Source organism: Benincasa hispida, chromosome 8, assembly GCF_009727055.1.
Source record: "Benincasa hispida cultivar B227 chromosome 8, ASM972705v1, whole genome shotgun sequence".
Classification (NCBI taxonomy): domain Eukaryota; kingdom Viridiplantae; phylum Streptophyta; class Magnoliopsida; order Cucurbitales; family Cucurbitaceae; genus Benincasa; species Benincasa hispida.
The window spans coordinates 5442354-5456953 of record NC_052356.1 but is presented as its reverse complement, the minus strand read 5'-3'; the positions used below and the strand labels follow the sequence as shown (position 1 = coordinate 5456953).

The 14600-nt window shown below is 31.0% G+C and overlaps 2 protein-coding genes across 2 annotated transcripts; one reads left to right on the top strand and one right to left on the bottom strand.

Annotated features, from left to right (window-relative positions):
- The first annotated feature begins 4594 nt into the window (after positions 1-4594).
- LOC120082996 (pheophorbide a oxygenase, chloroplastic) lies at positions 4595-9810 on the top strand. The gene is made up of 7 exons (XM_039038454.1): positions 4595-5278; positions 6341-6576; positions 6676-6802; positions 7174-7310; positions 8119-8278; positions 8414-8686; positions 9362-9810. The coding sequence occupies exons 1-7, from the start codon at positions 4829-4831 to the stop codon at positions 9614-9616; spliced, it is 1638 nt and encodes a 545-aa protein (XP_038894382.1). The 5' UTR covers positions 4595-4828; the 3' UTR covers positions 9617-9810.
- A 1625-nt stretch (positions 9811-11435) lies between these two features.
- Positions 11436-12496, bottom strand: LOC120082997 (cyclin-dependent kinases regulatory subunit 1). The gene is made up of 4 exons (XM_039038455.1): positions 12377-12496; positions 12203-12298; positions 12055-12115; positions 11436-11838 (listed from the first exon to the last, which is right to left on the bottom strand). The coding sequence occupies exons 2-4, from the start codon at positions 12253-12255 to the stop codon at positions 11686-11688; spliced, it is 267 nt and encodes an 88-aa protein (XP_038894383.1). The 5' UTR covers positions 12256-12298; positions 12377-12496; the 3' UTR covers positions 11436-11685.
- Positions 12497-14600: the final 2104 nt, after the last annotated feature.

Sequence of the window (14600 nt, the reverse complement as noted above, 5' to 3'; positions counted from 1 at the left end):
TTCTTTTGTTGTTTGCTTGATCCTGGCTACATTGTTGGGACTCTTTTCTGGATTTCTCAAGATTTACCCTAACTTCTACTTGACAAGTTTGTATTTGAACCTGAAATTGAATCACTGCAACTAGTTAGTATTTAGGGTTCGTTGCTTTTCAATGGTCAACGAATAACGTAGTTAAAACAAAGACGCCGACACAAAGTTTTGATCAATACGCCTTATACTTGTCATTAGGGTTTAAGGGGTACCTCAATTTGAAAGTTTGATCCAACCCACAATGCCACAATAAGCTTAATTTGTCTTAGGTCCTCTGTATCCATATTCTAGTGTGGTTCGTTTGCTCATAGATTATCTGAGATGCATGTGCAACTGTACAATGATTGAATAAACTGTAGGGTCCTGTAATTTTAGTCGAAATTCAATGTTAGTTTGTGTTTCATTGTTGTCTTTCAGACTTTGCAGGATGGTAAGTTCTATGATGTCTCTTTGGAAACACTCAAAACAAAGCACTGCAAACTGAGTTGGGCACTTTCCATTTGGGATATGATATGGGTGTCAAGCACATAGCATTAGTCTTGAACCCAGAGTCGATCGTTCAACACGTTAGAGAATTGTTTCCCACCTGTATTCAAACAATAACAGAGTCGAATCAATCCACAAGTTAATCTGAGTCAAGTGGCCATTTTGGAGTTTCGTATATGTTCAGTTATTCATAGTGAATCACTACTTTGGATGGTGAATCACTATGAGGAAGTTGTCTTCTTTGGTGAGGTCTTTCTGTTGCATTCTGTGTTAGAGGGTGATGGAAGATCTAGATCTTTTATTTTGTAATCGTTTCCATGCTCAATTTGTTTGAAATGACTTATTTGATTCGTCTGCATTTAGATTACTTGTCACAAATATTTTAGTCCTATGATCAAGGAGTACCTTCACTTCATTTGTTGTTTGGGGAAAACGAAGTTCGTCTTTATGGAAATCGGGGGTGTGTGCATTCGCATTGTCGTTGGGTGTCGATGTGGAGTTTGTATTGTAATTATTCACTCCGTCTTATTTTACTTGATTGTAGTTCATTTCTTTAAGGTGCTCTCTTTCGTGGGCTTGTTTTGTTGTATGTCTTTGTAATCTCCCTGCATTTACAAATCTCTTGGCAAAAATCTGTAAGGTTGTGTTCTTACTGTGGATGATGAGCTTAGTTTTCAACTCAATATTTAATCCAAGTTAAGTTGATTCATTTTCCTTTCCTTGTATAATTGTTTGTCATACTATTTTACTCAGGTCATTAACTTGGTCAATTCATCTTCAATCTCTTAGCCAGTGGTACAACATGGTTTTTCTCATTGGAAGGGATTCTTTGTGAGTTGCTCTTAAGCTAGATATAACTTACAAGTAGTGTATGATAGGGTTGAATGGTTTTGATGAATTTCAGTTGTAAATTTTCATCTATATGTGATGGATATTTTTACATTCAAATGCTAATGATAATAAACTTTTCTTGTTAAAAAGGGTAGAATATTTATTTACTCATTTAAGTACTGTTTTGATTTTTTTTGTTTATATATATATTTTTTTGAAGAAATGTTCAACACCGATATTTTATCAATATTTCTATCTTCTTATAAAATTGAGACTTAATGTTGATATGGATATTTAAAAGGGTAATTACAGTGGATCACACTTTTTGAGTTATAATTAAGTGTATAACAATATTTTTAAAAAATTGCATATACAGATCTATTGCTAATAGACTATTAATTGATGGTAACTCTTATCAATGATAATTTTTTTTTACATGATAATATATTTACTAATATTTTGAGCCTAATGCTATATTTGCAATGTATAAAACCTTTGACCTTTAATTTAGCACTATTGCCCTACCCGTTGAGGTAGATGATTTGGTTGTGGATACGACGGATTTCTATGGTTGCTAAGTCGTCCAATGCGTTGATCTTTTATAAAAATCCAAACATCTCCAAAAGATATTTCTCCTTTATTTTTCTAATGGGAAACCCAAATTTCTTGGTGTTTGTCTCCATTTTTAAAAATAATTAAGAGTGATCATTTTTTAAAATATATTAATTGAATGTTAATTTTCATATTACCTTTCGTACACCATTAATGAGAATATAAAGTAACAAGGACGGGCACATGAGAAAGTAAAGAAAAATACTAATATATGAGATTACTATTGTATTGGATTAGTTAAAAGCGAGCAAAAAGGTCCTAACACGTGAGAATATTATTATACTAGATTAGGAGATAAGGAGTCTTAGTTGGACACCGTTGTAAAGATGATTTTAATTTCACAACCACTAAAAACCAAGAGAAGCAATGTGAATAATTAAGGGTCTGATTTTTTATTTTTTTATTTTTTAAATTAATTTTCTAATCTCATATAAACACTTTTGGTAAACTACTTAAAATAAAAATACTTTTGTGTTTGCTTAATTTTTGTAAAAAATATTTTTCTATATAATTTTGTCTTCTGATATATTAAAGGTGGTTCTATTAATGTCAAATTACTATAAAGAACGACTATTAAAAACTATGAACTGTTGATTTAAAAACACTTTTATTGATCTCTCTCTTTTTAATATATAAATATAATACTTGGTCGCTAGAACTGGCCATTAGAGATGGTCATTGCTAGAGTTGATTGTCGAAGAGGGTTGTTGGTGTTGGCTATCGAGGTTGATTTTGTCGGAGGTGGTTGCAAGAGCTAGTTGTCATTGGAGTTGGTGGTGGTGGCTACCAAAGTTGACTGCTAGTGGTGATCGTCAGAGTTGGTCATTGGTGGTGGTTATCAGAGATGGTTGTAGGTAGTTTCGATGGAGTAGATTGCCACTAGTGATCACGAAAGTTGCTAACATTGGTCTTTGGAGGTTGCCGGTGGCAGTGAGGGTGGTGGTAGCGATAACAACCACGATGGAAGTGAGGTAGAGGACTAATGAGAACATTTTGGTAATTATATATATCATACCAACTAGAGAGATTAACCATTAAACACTAAAAGAAATCATTTTTCCTAAAACCAATTTATTCCAATCTCGTTTAGTAACTATTTAGTTATTTTTTTTTAATAATTATTATTAGTTTTTGAAAAGTAAGCCTACAAACATCCCTTTCACATCTAAATTTCTTGCTTTCTTATCTACTTTTTACCCATGTTTTTAAAAAACTAAGTCAATTTTTAAAAACTAAAAAGTAGTTTTTAAATATTTGTTTTTACTTTTAAAATTTGGATAAGAATTCATCTCTTGTAATTAAGAAATATGCAAATCATTGTAAGAAAATGTGAGGAAATAAACTTAATTTTCAAAAACCAAAAACAAAAAACAAAGGGCCCGTTTGATAATGTTCTAATTTTCTATTTCATATTTCTTGTGTCCTATTATTTAAGAACTAGAAAAATAGGTAACTATTTGTGTTTCTTATTTCTTAAAAGAAAGAAACAAACAAAAACTTGTTTGATAATCATTTATTGTTTATCGTTTCTTGTATTTCGTCCCTTACATTTTCTCCTATTTTATAGCCTAAATATAATTTAATGATGTAAAATAAAAAAATATATAACATACATTAAAATATAAAAAATAATTATAAAACATAATTTACATGATCAAATACACATACTTCCTTCTCGATGCAAAATTAATAACGATAATATAATTATTTTTATCATTTATATGTTCTAAATTTGATTTCTAATATTATTTCTCATTAAAGTCATTTGTCTTAGATGACGTTGACTCAATTGACAACTAAATTATATTATCATGTAAAAGTTGTGTTTATAAAATATTAAAGTGAACTAATTGAATATAAATAAAGTTTAAAAATTGTAAAATTTTAACTGGTTCTAAATGTACTAAAAACAAAAAATTTAAATCAAAGTAATATATAAGCATGTTTATTGCAAAATTTTAAATTTTAAATAAAAAAATATTTAGATATACCTATTGAAGACGGTAATTGATTAAATGATAAAATCGTTGAAAATATTTTTAAGTATAACAAAATGTCAGTGTGGTAGATATCTATCGTAAACTATCATTAATAGATAGTAAAATTTTGCTACGTGTGTAAATAAGTTAGAAAGTAGTGTAAAATTAAGAAAGAAATATAAAAAACTTAAAAAAATGAAATAAATAGAAGTGATTCATCTTAGAATCAAACTGGAGATTTTGACACTCAAAGAAAGTTAAGACACGCTTGTCTACCAACCGATCAAGTTTGATTTTTAATTTTTGTAAAAAAATATAAATAAAATAAAAATAGCACAAATTTGATTTTATTTTTTGGAAACATTTCTCTAATTTTAGAAACAAGAAATAGAAACATTAACCAACATGTCAACTTCTTCTTAAATGAAAAAAAAAACAAAAAACGAAAACGTTACAAAAATGGAGTCCAAATGAAAAACGATTTTGAGTGGTTGCTTCACTCAAATATTCAACATACGGTTGGTATAACAAAAGGAGAAAAAAAAAAAAAAAAATGAAAATCCAATTTCCTATCCCGCTATCACCGTACGCCGATCTTTCTCCATCGATTTTCCTGTTGAATTTTCACGTTTCTCAAATTCTGTGGACATGATTCATCCATGGCCGAAACCCTGTCTGAACCCTTCGAATCCGAGCCCTCCCTCCAATTCCTGCGGGCCAGACGCCATTAGTTTCATCAGAAAGCAACTCTTCACTTTCCTTCTACAACAGAGTCCTAGAAATTTCATCTTCAAACGTGTACGCAACATCTTCTAATTTGATCTACACTTGTCCGTTTTAAATTTCATTTTCTGTGTTTGTTTTTGAATGAGCTCGATTGCTTCTCTTTAATGGCTCTTTCGATTTCCACATCTGTTTTTTCTGCTACTCTCATTACATCCTCCTTAAATGATGTAAAATCTCTCAGAATAGTTCCTTCTTTAATTGCGGCGGATCGGAACCCTAATTTTCCGTTGAGGAAATTGCATGGTAGGGCATCGGGTATTAGGCCTGTTCGTGTGGCTGCGCCTCCAACGGTGCCATCGACGGCAGAATCCGAGACATCTGAGGCGGTGAATTCGGATGAAGTGGAAGTGGATGAATCGGGCAATGAGAGCTCGTCTTCGCCGTTTTCTTGGAGGGATAATTGGTACCCTGTTTCTCTGATTGAAGATTTGGACCCTGCTTTGCCAACCCCGTTTCAGCTTCTGGGAAGAGATATTGTTCTTTGGTTTGATAAATCAAGAGGCGAGTGGGTTGCTTTTGATGATAGATGTCCTCATCGTCTTGCTCCTTTGTCTGTAAGCTTTCTGACTTTCATTTAGCACAGTGAAGCTTTTTTTTTATTTTTATTTTTTATTTTTTATTTTTTATTTTTTTTTTAATAGGTAAATTTAAAGAAGGTTATGCTAAAAGTTTTTGTTGGGTTTGTCCTTGAATTTAGTTTTTGCAAAAGGGAAGAAGTTAAACAAGTTAGGGGTTGATAATGTGAGTGCATTCTGGCCATCTAGCTCCCATTAAGGTTAAAAAATTGTGTTACATTGGAATCCTCTAGTCCCTCTGGTGAATTTGGGCGGAGCTTTGGGTTTGTGGTAGTGAAAAGAACTGGCCAGTTGATTGTGCTCTTGCAATTCCTTTTTGCCCTACATCTAAAACTTGTCAATTCCAATTTATGGAATTAGCTGAAAAAAATGCAAATCTAGTCACCAAAAAAATTCTAATTTATATAGACTTGTTTTTTTAATTTCAACCATTGTAGTGGTAGAGATGGAATTATTGACCTTTGATATGGTCATTTATGCTAGCTTGGATTAGATATAATTTGTTAGTTGCAACTTGAAAAATACCTTGAACAATTGAACCGATTCTAAATCCTTAACGACTCACCTTAAAATTCCAAACTATAATCGCCTCTAAATTATAGTATTGTTACTTGTGCCAATTATTACATCAAACTTATGAAATTGTTGCAATCAAACCCAACTAATCACAAAGTTTGTTTTTATTTATTTTTACTTTTAGAGAAACGACGAGAAAACCAAGCTAAGAGAGATGAATCCCTCTAAAAAAAAGAGACTCCAACTTTACAAAATAGAACCAATAGAATAGTTACAAAAGGTCTTTGTAACCAAAACCCAAAAAGAAACATGATATCTAACGAGAGACTAAACCTCAAAAGAGTCTGTCTCTAACCACCTAAAACCAGTCCAAAGTTATAAGGATGGAAAAGATTGAGAGTGTGGTTGCAAGTGCAATAAATCATATGGTTCAAAACTGCTTCTTGCAATTTTTTTCACAAATAAAAGGAGACGAGTAGTATGATGAAATCTTTCTCACGTCAATTTGATGATGTGATTTTTTAGGAAGGGCGGATAGATGAAGGTGGCAATTTGCAGTGCTCATACCATGGATGGTCCTTTGATGGGTGTGGATCATGTGTTAAAATCCCCCAGGCATCATCAGAAGGCCCAGAATCTAGGGCTCATCAGTCACCTAGAGCATGTGCTACAAGGTTCCCTACTCTGGTGTCACAAGGCCTCCTCTTTGTTTGGCCTGATGAGAATGGTTGGGAAAGAGCCAATGCCACCACACCTCCAAGGTAGTTGATTCAGAATTAATCATTAAATAGCTTCACCTTTCCATGTATTATTTAACCGCAATATGCGATCATTCCTTCATTATCACTGCAATTGTCTAGGCTCCCTGATGACTTTGATAAGCCCGAGTTCTCGTCAGTTACGATTCAGCGGGATCTATTTTATGGTTACGATACACTAATGGAGAATGTCTCAGATCCTTCCCACATAGATTTTGCTCATCACAAGGTAAGGGAGGGCCAATGTGAGAGAACCTATATCAATTAAACTTGAAATTTGCATCAGTGGTTTAGTTATTGATTGAATCATTATGCTTGTTAGTGTTTTTCTGTTCTTTCTGGTTCTGATGGATGCTTAGTGAAATGAATGCGTCCCATATAAAGAACCAAAAAACTTCATGGTACCTGGTCAGTGCTGTTATATATTTACCATGTTTTAAAAGAGATGATTAATTATGTTTAAAAAAAGAAAAGAACATTTGATTGGAAAAATTCTGACGGTAGTACTTTGGGTATACTAGTAAATTTGGTCTAGAAAACCACATTTATCTTTTGTTGAAGATTTCAATGTCCTCCTTCTGAAAAGGAACATCTTCACAGGTTACAGGGAGGCGGGATCGAGCAAAACCTTTACCTTTCAAGTTGGATTCTAATGGTCCTTGGGGATTTTCTGGAGCAAATAAGGGTAACCCAAGGATCAGTGCCAAGTTTGTTGCTCCTTGTTACTATATCAACAAGTAAGGATTTCACTCGTTTTCGCCGTGTATTCACTTTTGAATAATGCATAGCTTAAGATTGTTGGAACCATCCCTTGCAGATTTTCTGATATTATACATCAATAGTTATGCTGCTTATGCAATTGTGATGATTAGCTACCTTCATGCATTATGCAAATCATTAGTGGGTACCGTAGTACAATGGCTGATAGAGTGATAGTTTATTGACATTTGACAGTGAGCTATCTCTTTCAATTCTAAACCAAATTTGCCTGCCTTCTCATCTATCCCCGTCTTCCTTTTAAACATATTTTACTACAACAACTTGACTAATTCACTTGCTTTTCCCAACCATATGCATAAAAAACTTCTTTTTAATTATTATTCTACCACCAATCAACGAATCCTAACGTATGACCGAGTGCACCGCATAAGCTTCTTTAGTAAGTAGAGTTAGTTTCAACTTCAAGTATTTTGGGCAGGGACTGGCAGTAGATCATTTTGTGGTACAAATATAAGGCTGATAGTTAACTGTTAGGGCGTAAGGAAGAGAGTAATGAATAGTTAGAATTAACTAGAGGATCTTTAGTCTGTGAAAATATCAACCATCTCAAAAGTATAGACTTCTTGGAGCTCCTCAAAAAAAAAAAAAAAAAAAAAAAAAAAAAAAAACAATATAAGTCATCTAACACAATATTAGCACCACCCTACTGAATTTTTTGGCAACTGTTTCTCTATTCTATTTCCTTTTGTTTAAGTTTAAACATTGTGAATCCCTTTTACACAAATTCTTGTAGGCTTCAACTCTTAATGTAAACTTTTTCTTCAGAGTGGAGATTGACACAAAGCTTCCTTTAATTGGCGATCAAAAATGGGTAATATGGATTTGCTCCTTCAATGTGCCAATGGGTCCAGGAAAAACTCGTTCTATTGTATGTAGTGCTCGAAATTTCTTCCAGTTTTCAATGCCTGGTCCTGCTTGGTGGCAGGTAAGCAGTCTGTGTTAATAAAATATTTTCCTTATTTTTATGATATACTATCATCTCTACTGTTATTGATCATGCAATCTGTAATAATATGTGATATTGCTGTGTACGACGTCCTAAGTTTGCTTTTTCTATTAGGTGGTTCCTCGGTGGCATGAGCATTGGACATCAAATAAGGTATATGATGGAGACATGATTGTTCTTCAGGGTCAGGAGAAGATATTTTTGTCGATGGAAGGTTCAACAGATGTAAATAAAGAATACACTAAAATAACATTTACACCAACACAAGCGGATCGTTTGGTGCTAGCATTCCGAAGTTGGCTGAGGCGGCATGGAAAGGGCCAACCTGAATGGTTTGGGGCTAGCAGCAACCAGCCTCTGCCATCAACAGTTCTATCTAAACGTCAGGTACAGAAAATTACCAGCATCTTGATTGTTGCTATAAAACTATATACTAAGAACCACTGACACTTTAATTTGGCTAGAATGTCCATGTTCAACACATGGAGGACATTTAGACACTTCGAAAGTTGTTGGACATGAATTGGACATTTCTTAGTGTAACAGATGTGTTTGACACTAGTTGCAAAGTCAAAATAGGACCAACATTTGTTAGACATACATCAAACACTTGTTACATGTGCTAAATAGATACACATATGACAAAATAATAAAATTTGATAGCGAAATACATCAAGCTAATTTTTTATGAATATAAATGCATAAATTCATACACTTTGAATTTTCTTGTTTAAAAATGATTTATATTTTAAAAATGTGTGTATACACTTGTCCTTGTCGTGTTTATGTCATAAATTTTTATAAAATGACCTGTCGCTAAGTCCGTGTAGTGTCATATTTGTATCCGTGCTTAAACTATATGCAGGAATCTTCCATTCTTTCCTGTTTAAATAGGTTCAAAATAGGTAAAACTACTTATGCTAGGGCCTTCAATCCAAGTGATTCAACTTACAAATAGACCAGTGATGTGGTTTAGTTGATTTAGTGGCATGAAAATAAGTATTGGTTGATGAGATTATACTTTGGGTTGTTTTTTCTCGTATAATATTCTCTCCACTACAGATGCTGGACAGATTTGAGCAACACACACTCCATTGTTCATCATGCAAAGGAGCTTATAACACATTTCAGACACTGCAAAAGCTGCTAATTGGTGCAACTGTAATTTTTGCAGCCACCGCCGGCATCCCTTCTGCTTTGCAGATACGTGTTCTTCTCGCTGCTTTTGCACTCGCAAGTGCCGGTTTGGCTTACGCTCTGTTTGAACTTCAAAAGAATTTTGTGTTCATTGATTATGTTCATGCTGAGATTGATTAGCAGATATCATTTGCGAGCGAGAGTGGAAAAAAAATGTTGTGTAGAGATGGAACATTCTTACCAAGTAATGTATAGTTTTACCAAGGGTTCATAGTTGAATAGTTCATAACAAAAATTAGAGATGAATCTATCTTTTTGTAGTCTATGGGATTTCTGTGATAGTTATGTTAATCCTATTTTTATTACCTCTATAATTTTTGAAATTGTTTCAATTTAGTCTTGTTTATTTTACAACTAATGTCGTTATTTTATGTCGGTGTAACAAAATTTTAATTTTCATTATATCACTGATAATCCTTTGATGTAGGTTTAAAATCGGACTTCAATTAAATCCTTTGATGTATGTTTAAAATCGGATGACACCTTGGTTAATTGTTTTGTGTCACTAATCGAATACTCCATCTACTCAAGTTATTATTTTTTTTGCCAAAAGGAGCACATAGCTCAATGGTGATAGGGGTTTGTAGTTTGAATCCTTCTCATTTAAAAAAGAATTTAAAATATTAGTATTTAAAAAAAAAGAAAACTAAAATATTAATTTATTTCCAATGGTTTTAGTTTTGATGTATTATGTAAATTTTTTTTAGTACAATATTTGACCTCTAAGGATGGAAGTCTTGCTAATACTATTGAGCTAAGTTCATTTCGACGATGTATCATGTAACTTCTCATTTGGTTCAATATGGTTTTTATATGGCCCATTTATCACTTAGTTACTTTTAGCTCATTTTCCTACTATGGATATGTATGTAGAAGTTAAAAAAATGATCATTTAGTCTCTACTTACCTAATTTAAGTATCTGTCAAGAGATGTTAGGACAACAGAATTAAAGAATAAGTGTCAAATTATAACTCAATAACAATAATAAAAAAGCTTATTCTTTCGAGTCCTTCAGCCAAAAAGCATTACAATAACATTGTTGCAAATGTTCACAACATTATTCTCGCGGGCTGAACCTAACAATAATCCTTTTAAAAATAATTCCAACAAAATTAAAAAGATATTTCATTAATTTCCTGTTAAAAATATTTTTAAATATAACAAAATGTAATTAATATTTTTAAGTTTAATTAAATGTCATTAATATTTTTAAATACAACAAAATGAATGATAAACGGCTATAAAAGTCTAGTAGTCTATCATTCGACCATAGAAGTATAGTCTGACATGGTGACATTTTACTAAAATTATAAATAAGTTAATTTATTTTCCTTTATTTGAAAAATAACCCTTAAAACAAAGGAATAAAAACGCTTTAGCATTCAGCATTTTCAATTAAAAAAACTTGATTACAATAGTTTCCTAGATATATAATTTGGCATTTAAAATATTTACTTATTCCAAGAGGTCCCAATTGTAATGAAAAAAAACCCAGGACTATAATCCGTTTCCATAAAGAAAACCCATGACTATAACACTATGAACATTATATAGAATTTATAAAAACATTTAAATTACTAAACAAATATTTATAGACTTCTAAAATAAAAAATGCTGATTATGTAATACTTGTAAGTTAAATTATAAATTTGGTTCTTATGATTCGAAAAAAAAAATAAAAAAAATAAAATTTAGTTCTTGGATAAAAACTCATAAATAAACTCTATAGTTTATGATTTGAAATTAACCGAGGCTTATAATAGTGATATTTCATTAATATTAAAAAAAAAATTCTAGTCCTACCCTACAAGTAATTACTTAAGAAGAATCATATCACAATAACAATAAAAATAAACCCAACACAAAAAAACACTTTGAGAAAGAACACATAAAAAAGAAAATCAGAAGTAGTTTCCAGAAGAGATGCCAGCCAAGAAGAAGAACAGGAGAAGATAAGAACCATATTTATACCAAAGCAATTTAAAACCACAAATTCATCAACGATGGTGGGGGCTTATGACTATGACAGATCTAACTGGGCCACAGAGCTTCTCCAAATTGGAGAAGGAAACTGCACTACACAACAAACCACAAACACCTGATTTTTTTGTTTTTTTGTTTTTTTTGTTTTGATTTGTAGTGAGATATTTCTCATTAGTATATCTAAAAGAAAAGGATAATAAACCAATTACTTGGCCAGAATCTGCTGCTGTGCTTGATTCTCTTGCTGCTGTTGATAATTGAGTGGCCTTCTGAACAACATTATATGCGGCTCTGGGCGATGAATTGCGTAATGAACCCATCCACGGCTTTGCTGAACACCAATTGCTCGCCATTCATTCTGTCAATCATCATCAAATTCACTCAAATCCAATGTATTCAGATTCAATCACACAATCGATCAACGATTCCGAGGCTTGCAGTATAAATCGATTTGAGAAATCGCTAGGGTTCACTTTCAATTCCATTTCGTTTTCAATTAGCGGAACAAGATTTCACACAAGAAATTTTGATAAATCCATTTCAATTTCCACACAACCGAAATTTCGATACTTACTTCAGAAAGAAGACGATTCTTGGGGAGAAGTTTCGCCACTTCAGGAGGAAGTACCACATGCCTACAACAGACATCAACAAAAGCCATGAGAATCGATGAAAAAAACACCCTGAGTCGAAAAGAAGATGAAGAAGAAGAAATTACAAACCTGTACTCATAGATATCATCAAAGTATTTCTCAGAGTATTGGATCTGACCCATCGCAACGAATTAAAGACAGAAAAATGGCTAAGGCTTATTCGATCTGAAGAAAGATTGAACAAAATTAGAGAAAGAGATTCAAAATTGGAAGAAAAATCTTGAGAGAAGAAGAATCGCAGACCTTGGAGGAGCGGTGATGAAGAAGAAGATAAAATGTGAGAAGAAATTAATATAGTGCTTTGAATTTGGGAAAGAGAGCAAATATGGAAAATTGAGGGGGATAAAATGAAATTTCTAAATTTTGTCGAAAGGGTTTTTTCTTTTTTCTTCTCTTTTTTTCCTTTTCTAATATTTTAATAATTATTTAATTTACGGAGCTGCCCCGTTTTGAAATTCAAAATTCAAACAAGATTCCCGCCTTGGGATTTAGAAGTAATCCGTTGGTACACTCTAAACGGTTAGAGGTTTAATAACAAAATTGGTTATTATTTTGAATTGTTTCTTCAAAATTTCTACACTGTTTTAGATCTGTTTGATGGACAACTCAGATTCTATTTTCAAAAATTTGAAAAGAAAAAAGATTTTTGGTCTAGTTTCTATTTACTCGATAAGTTTTAAAATATTATACATTTAGTCCTTAAGATTTAGATTTGGTTTCAATTTAGTCTCTAAGTTTCAAAATATTATAATTTTACTCTGGACGTTTGAGTTTTGTTTTACTTCTATTTAGTTTTTATATTTCAAGATTTATACTTTTAACCTTGATTATTCACTAAATGCTCATTTGTCGTCTTTAGTGTTAATTTATGTTAATGAATTAAACATCATTAAAAGAATTATAATTATTTAAGTTTAACTATTTTTATCACTTTTAAAATTAAATTTAAAAATTTACTCATAATTATTTTTAATTAATTAATAGAAATTGACATCAAGGATGGAAAGTGAGTATTTATTAAAAAACGAGGTTAAAAACGTAAAATCTTAAAGCTTAGGGACCAAATTGAAACAAAACTCGAATCTCAAGGGTAAAAATATAACATTTTGAAACTTAGGAATTAAATTGAAACAAAACTCAAATTTTAAGCATCAAATATATAACATTTGAAAACTTAGGAGCCAAATAGAAACTAGATCCAAAATCTAGGAACAAAAAAGTATTAAAAGCCACAAATTTATATTTCAATGTATCCAAATTTTGAATTTGAAATTTTAAAATGTAAAAATATACTAAAAAAGATAAAAATATATGGATAAATATAATATTTCATTTTATAAACTCAAATACTTTTGTTAAATTAAAATATGTAATATTTGATATATTATATACTATACGATATTACAAACTGATATATATTTATACAATTTTTTTAGACATATAACAACTACATAAATTAATTAATAATAATTTATATTCAACCTAATATTTAGTGAGTAATTATAATTAATTTTATAGCTTATAAATATATTATCAAACACTTTTTAAATTATTTTAAAAATTGGAACTTAAATTCTGAATTTGTTAACAAAGTTATATATGAAAACATAAAATACAACATTGTTATAAATAAATTCATTATTTTCAATTTTTCATTATTAGATTGCTTATTAAATAGCCTCTTAAATCTTACCATTATTATTATTATTATTATTTTTTAATTTTTTAGCCAAGTATATATATAGTTGCATCTAATAGTAATATCCATGATATTAAGTTTTCGTCAATATATTTACATTTTCACATTTCAATGAGTTTGATATCGACATAAGGGTGAACCGACATTTTTATTATAGCATATAAAGAAATCATTGCAATATCAAAAAGTAAGCAATAAAATATCGTTAATATTAATATAATATAAACAATAAACATTTTAACTGGTTTAAAATGCATAAAATATTTATTTTTTTAATTAGCCATAGAGAATATTATAAGAGTTTTATCAAACCATAGGACTAAATTTTTAACTTTTTAAACCATAGCAACCAAATCATAACTTTATTCAAACAATAGAGATTAAATGTGTAATTTGATCTAATTTATTTGATTTTTTTTAAACATCTAACATTTTCGTAAAATTGAGATATTGACATTTCTGTCATTGTCGACAGTTTAAACCTTGCTAATAGTACAAATATACTAGAAGTAAGTGAGGTAAAATGTAATTTGAACATATTAGAACTTCAGCTAATTAACACATACTCTCTTCTTTAAGGTCAGAAGTATAAATCTTCATCATCACGATCGTATTGTACTAGCAAAAATTAAGTTGTCGGTCTCGAAATATTTCAAGAGATTTGAACATTAGTAATTTTGTCATTGTCTTGTGACAATGACTATAATATGTTTTGTTAAATTAATTGAAAAGGCTAAGGGATCTATCTACACTTTTATTCAATTTTTG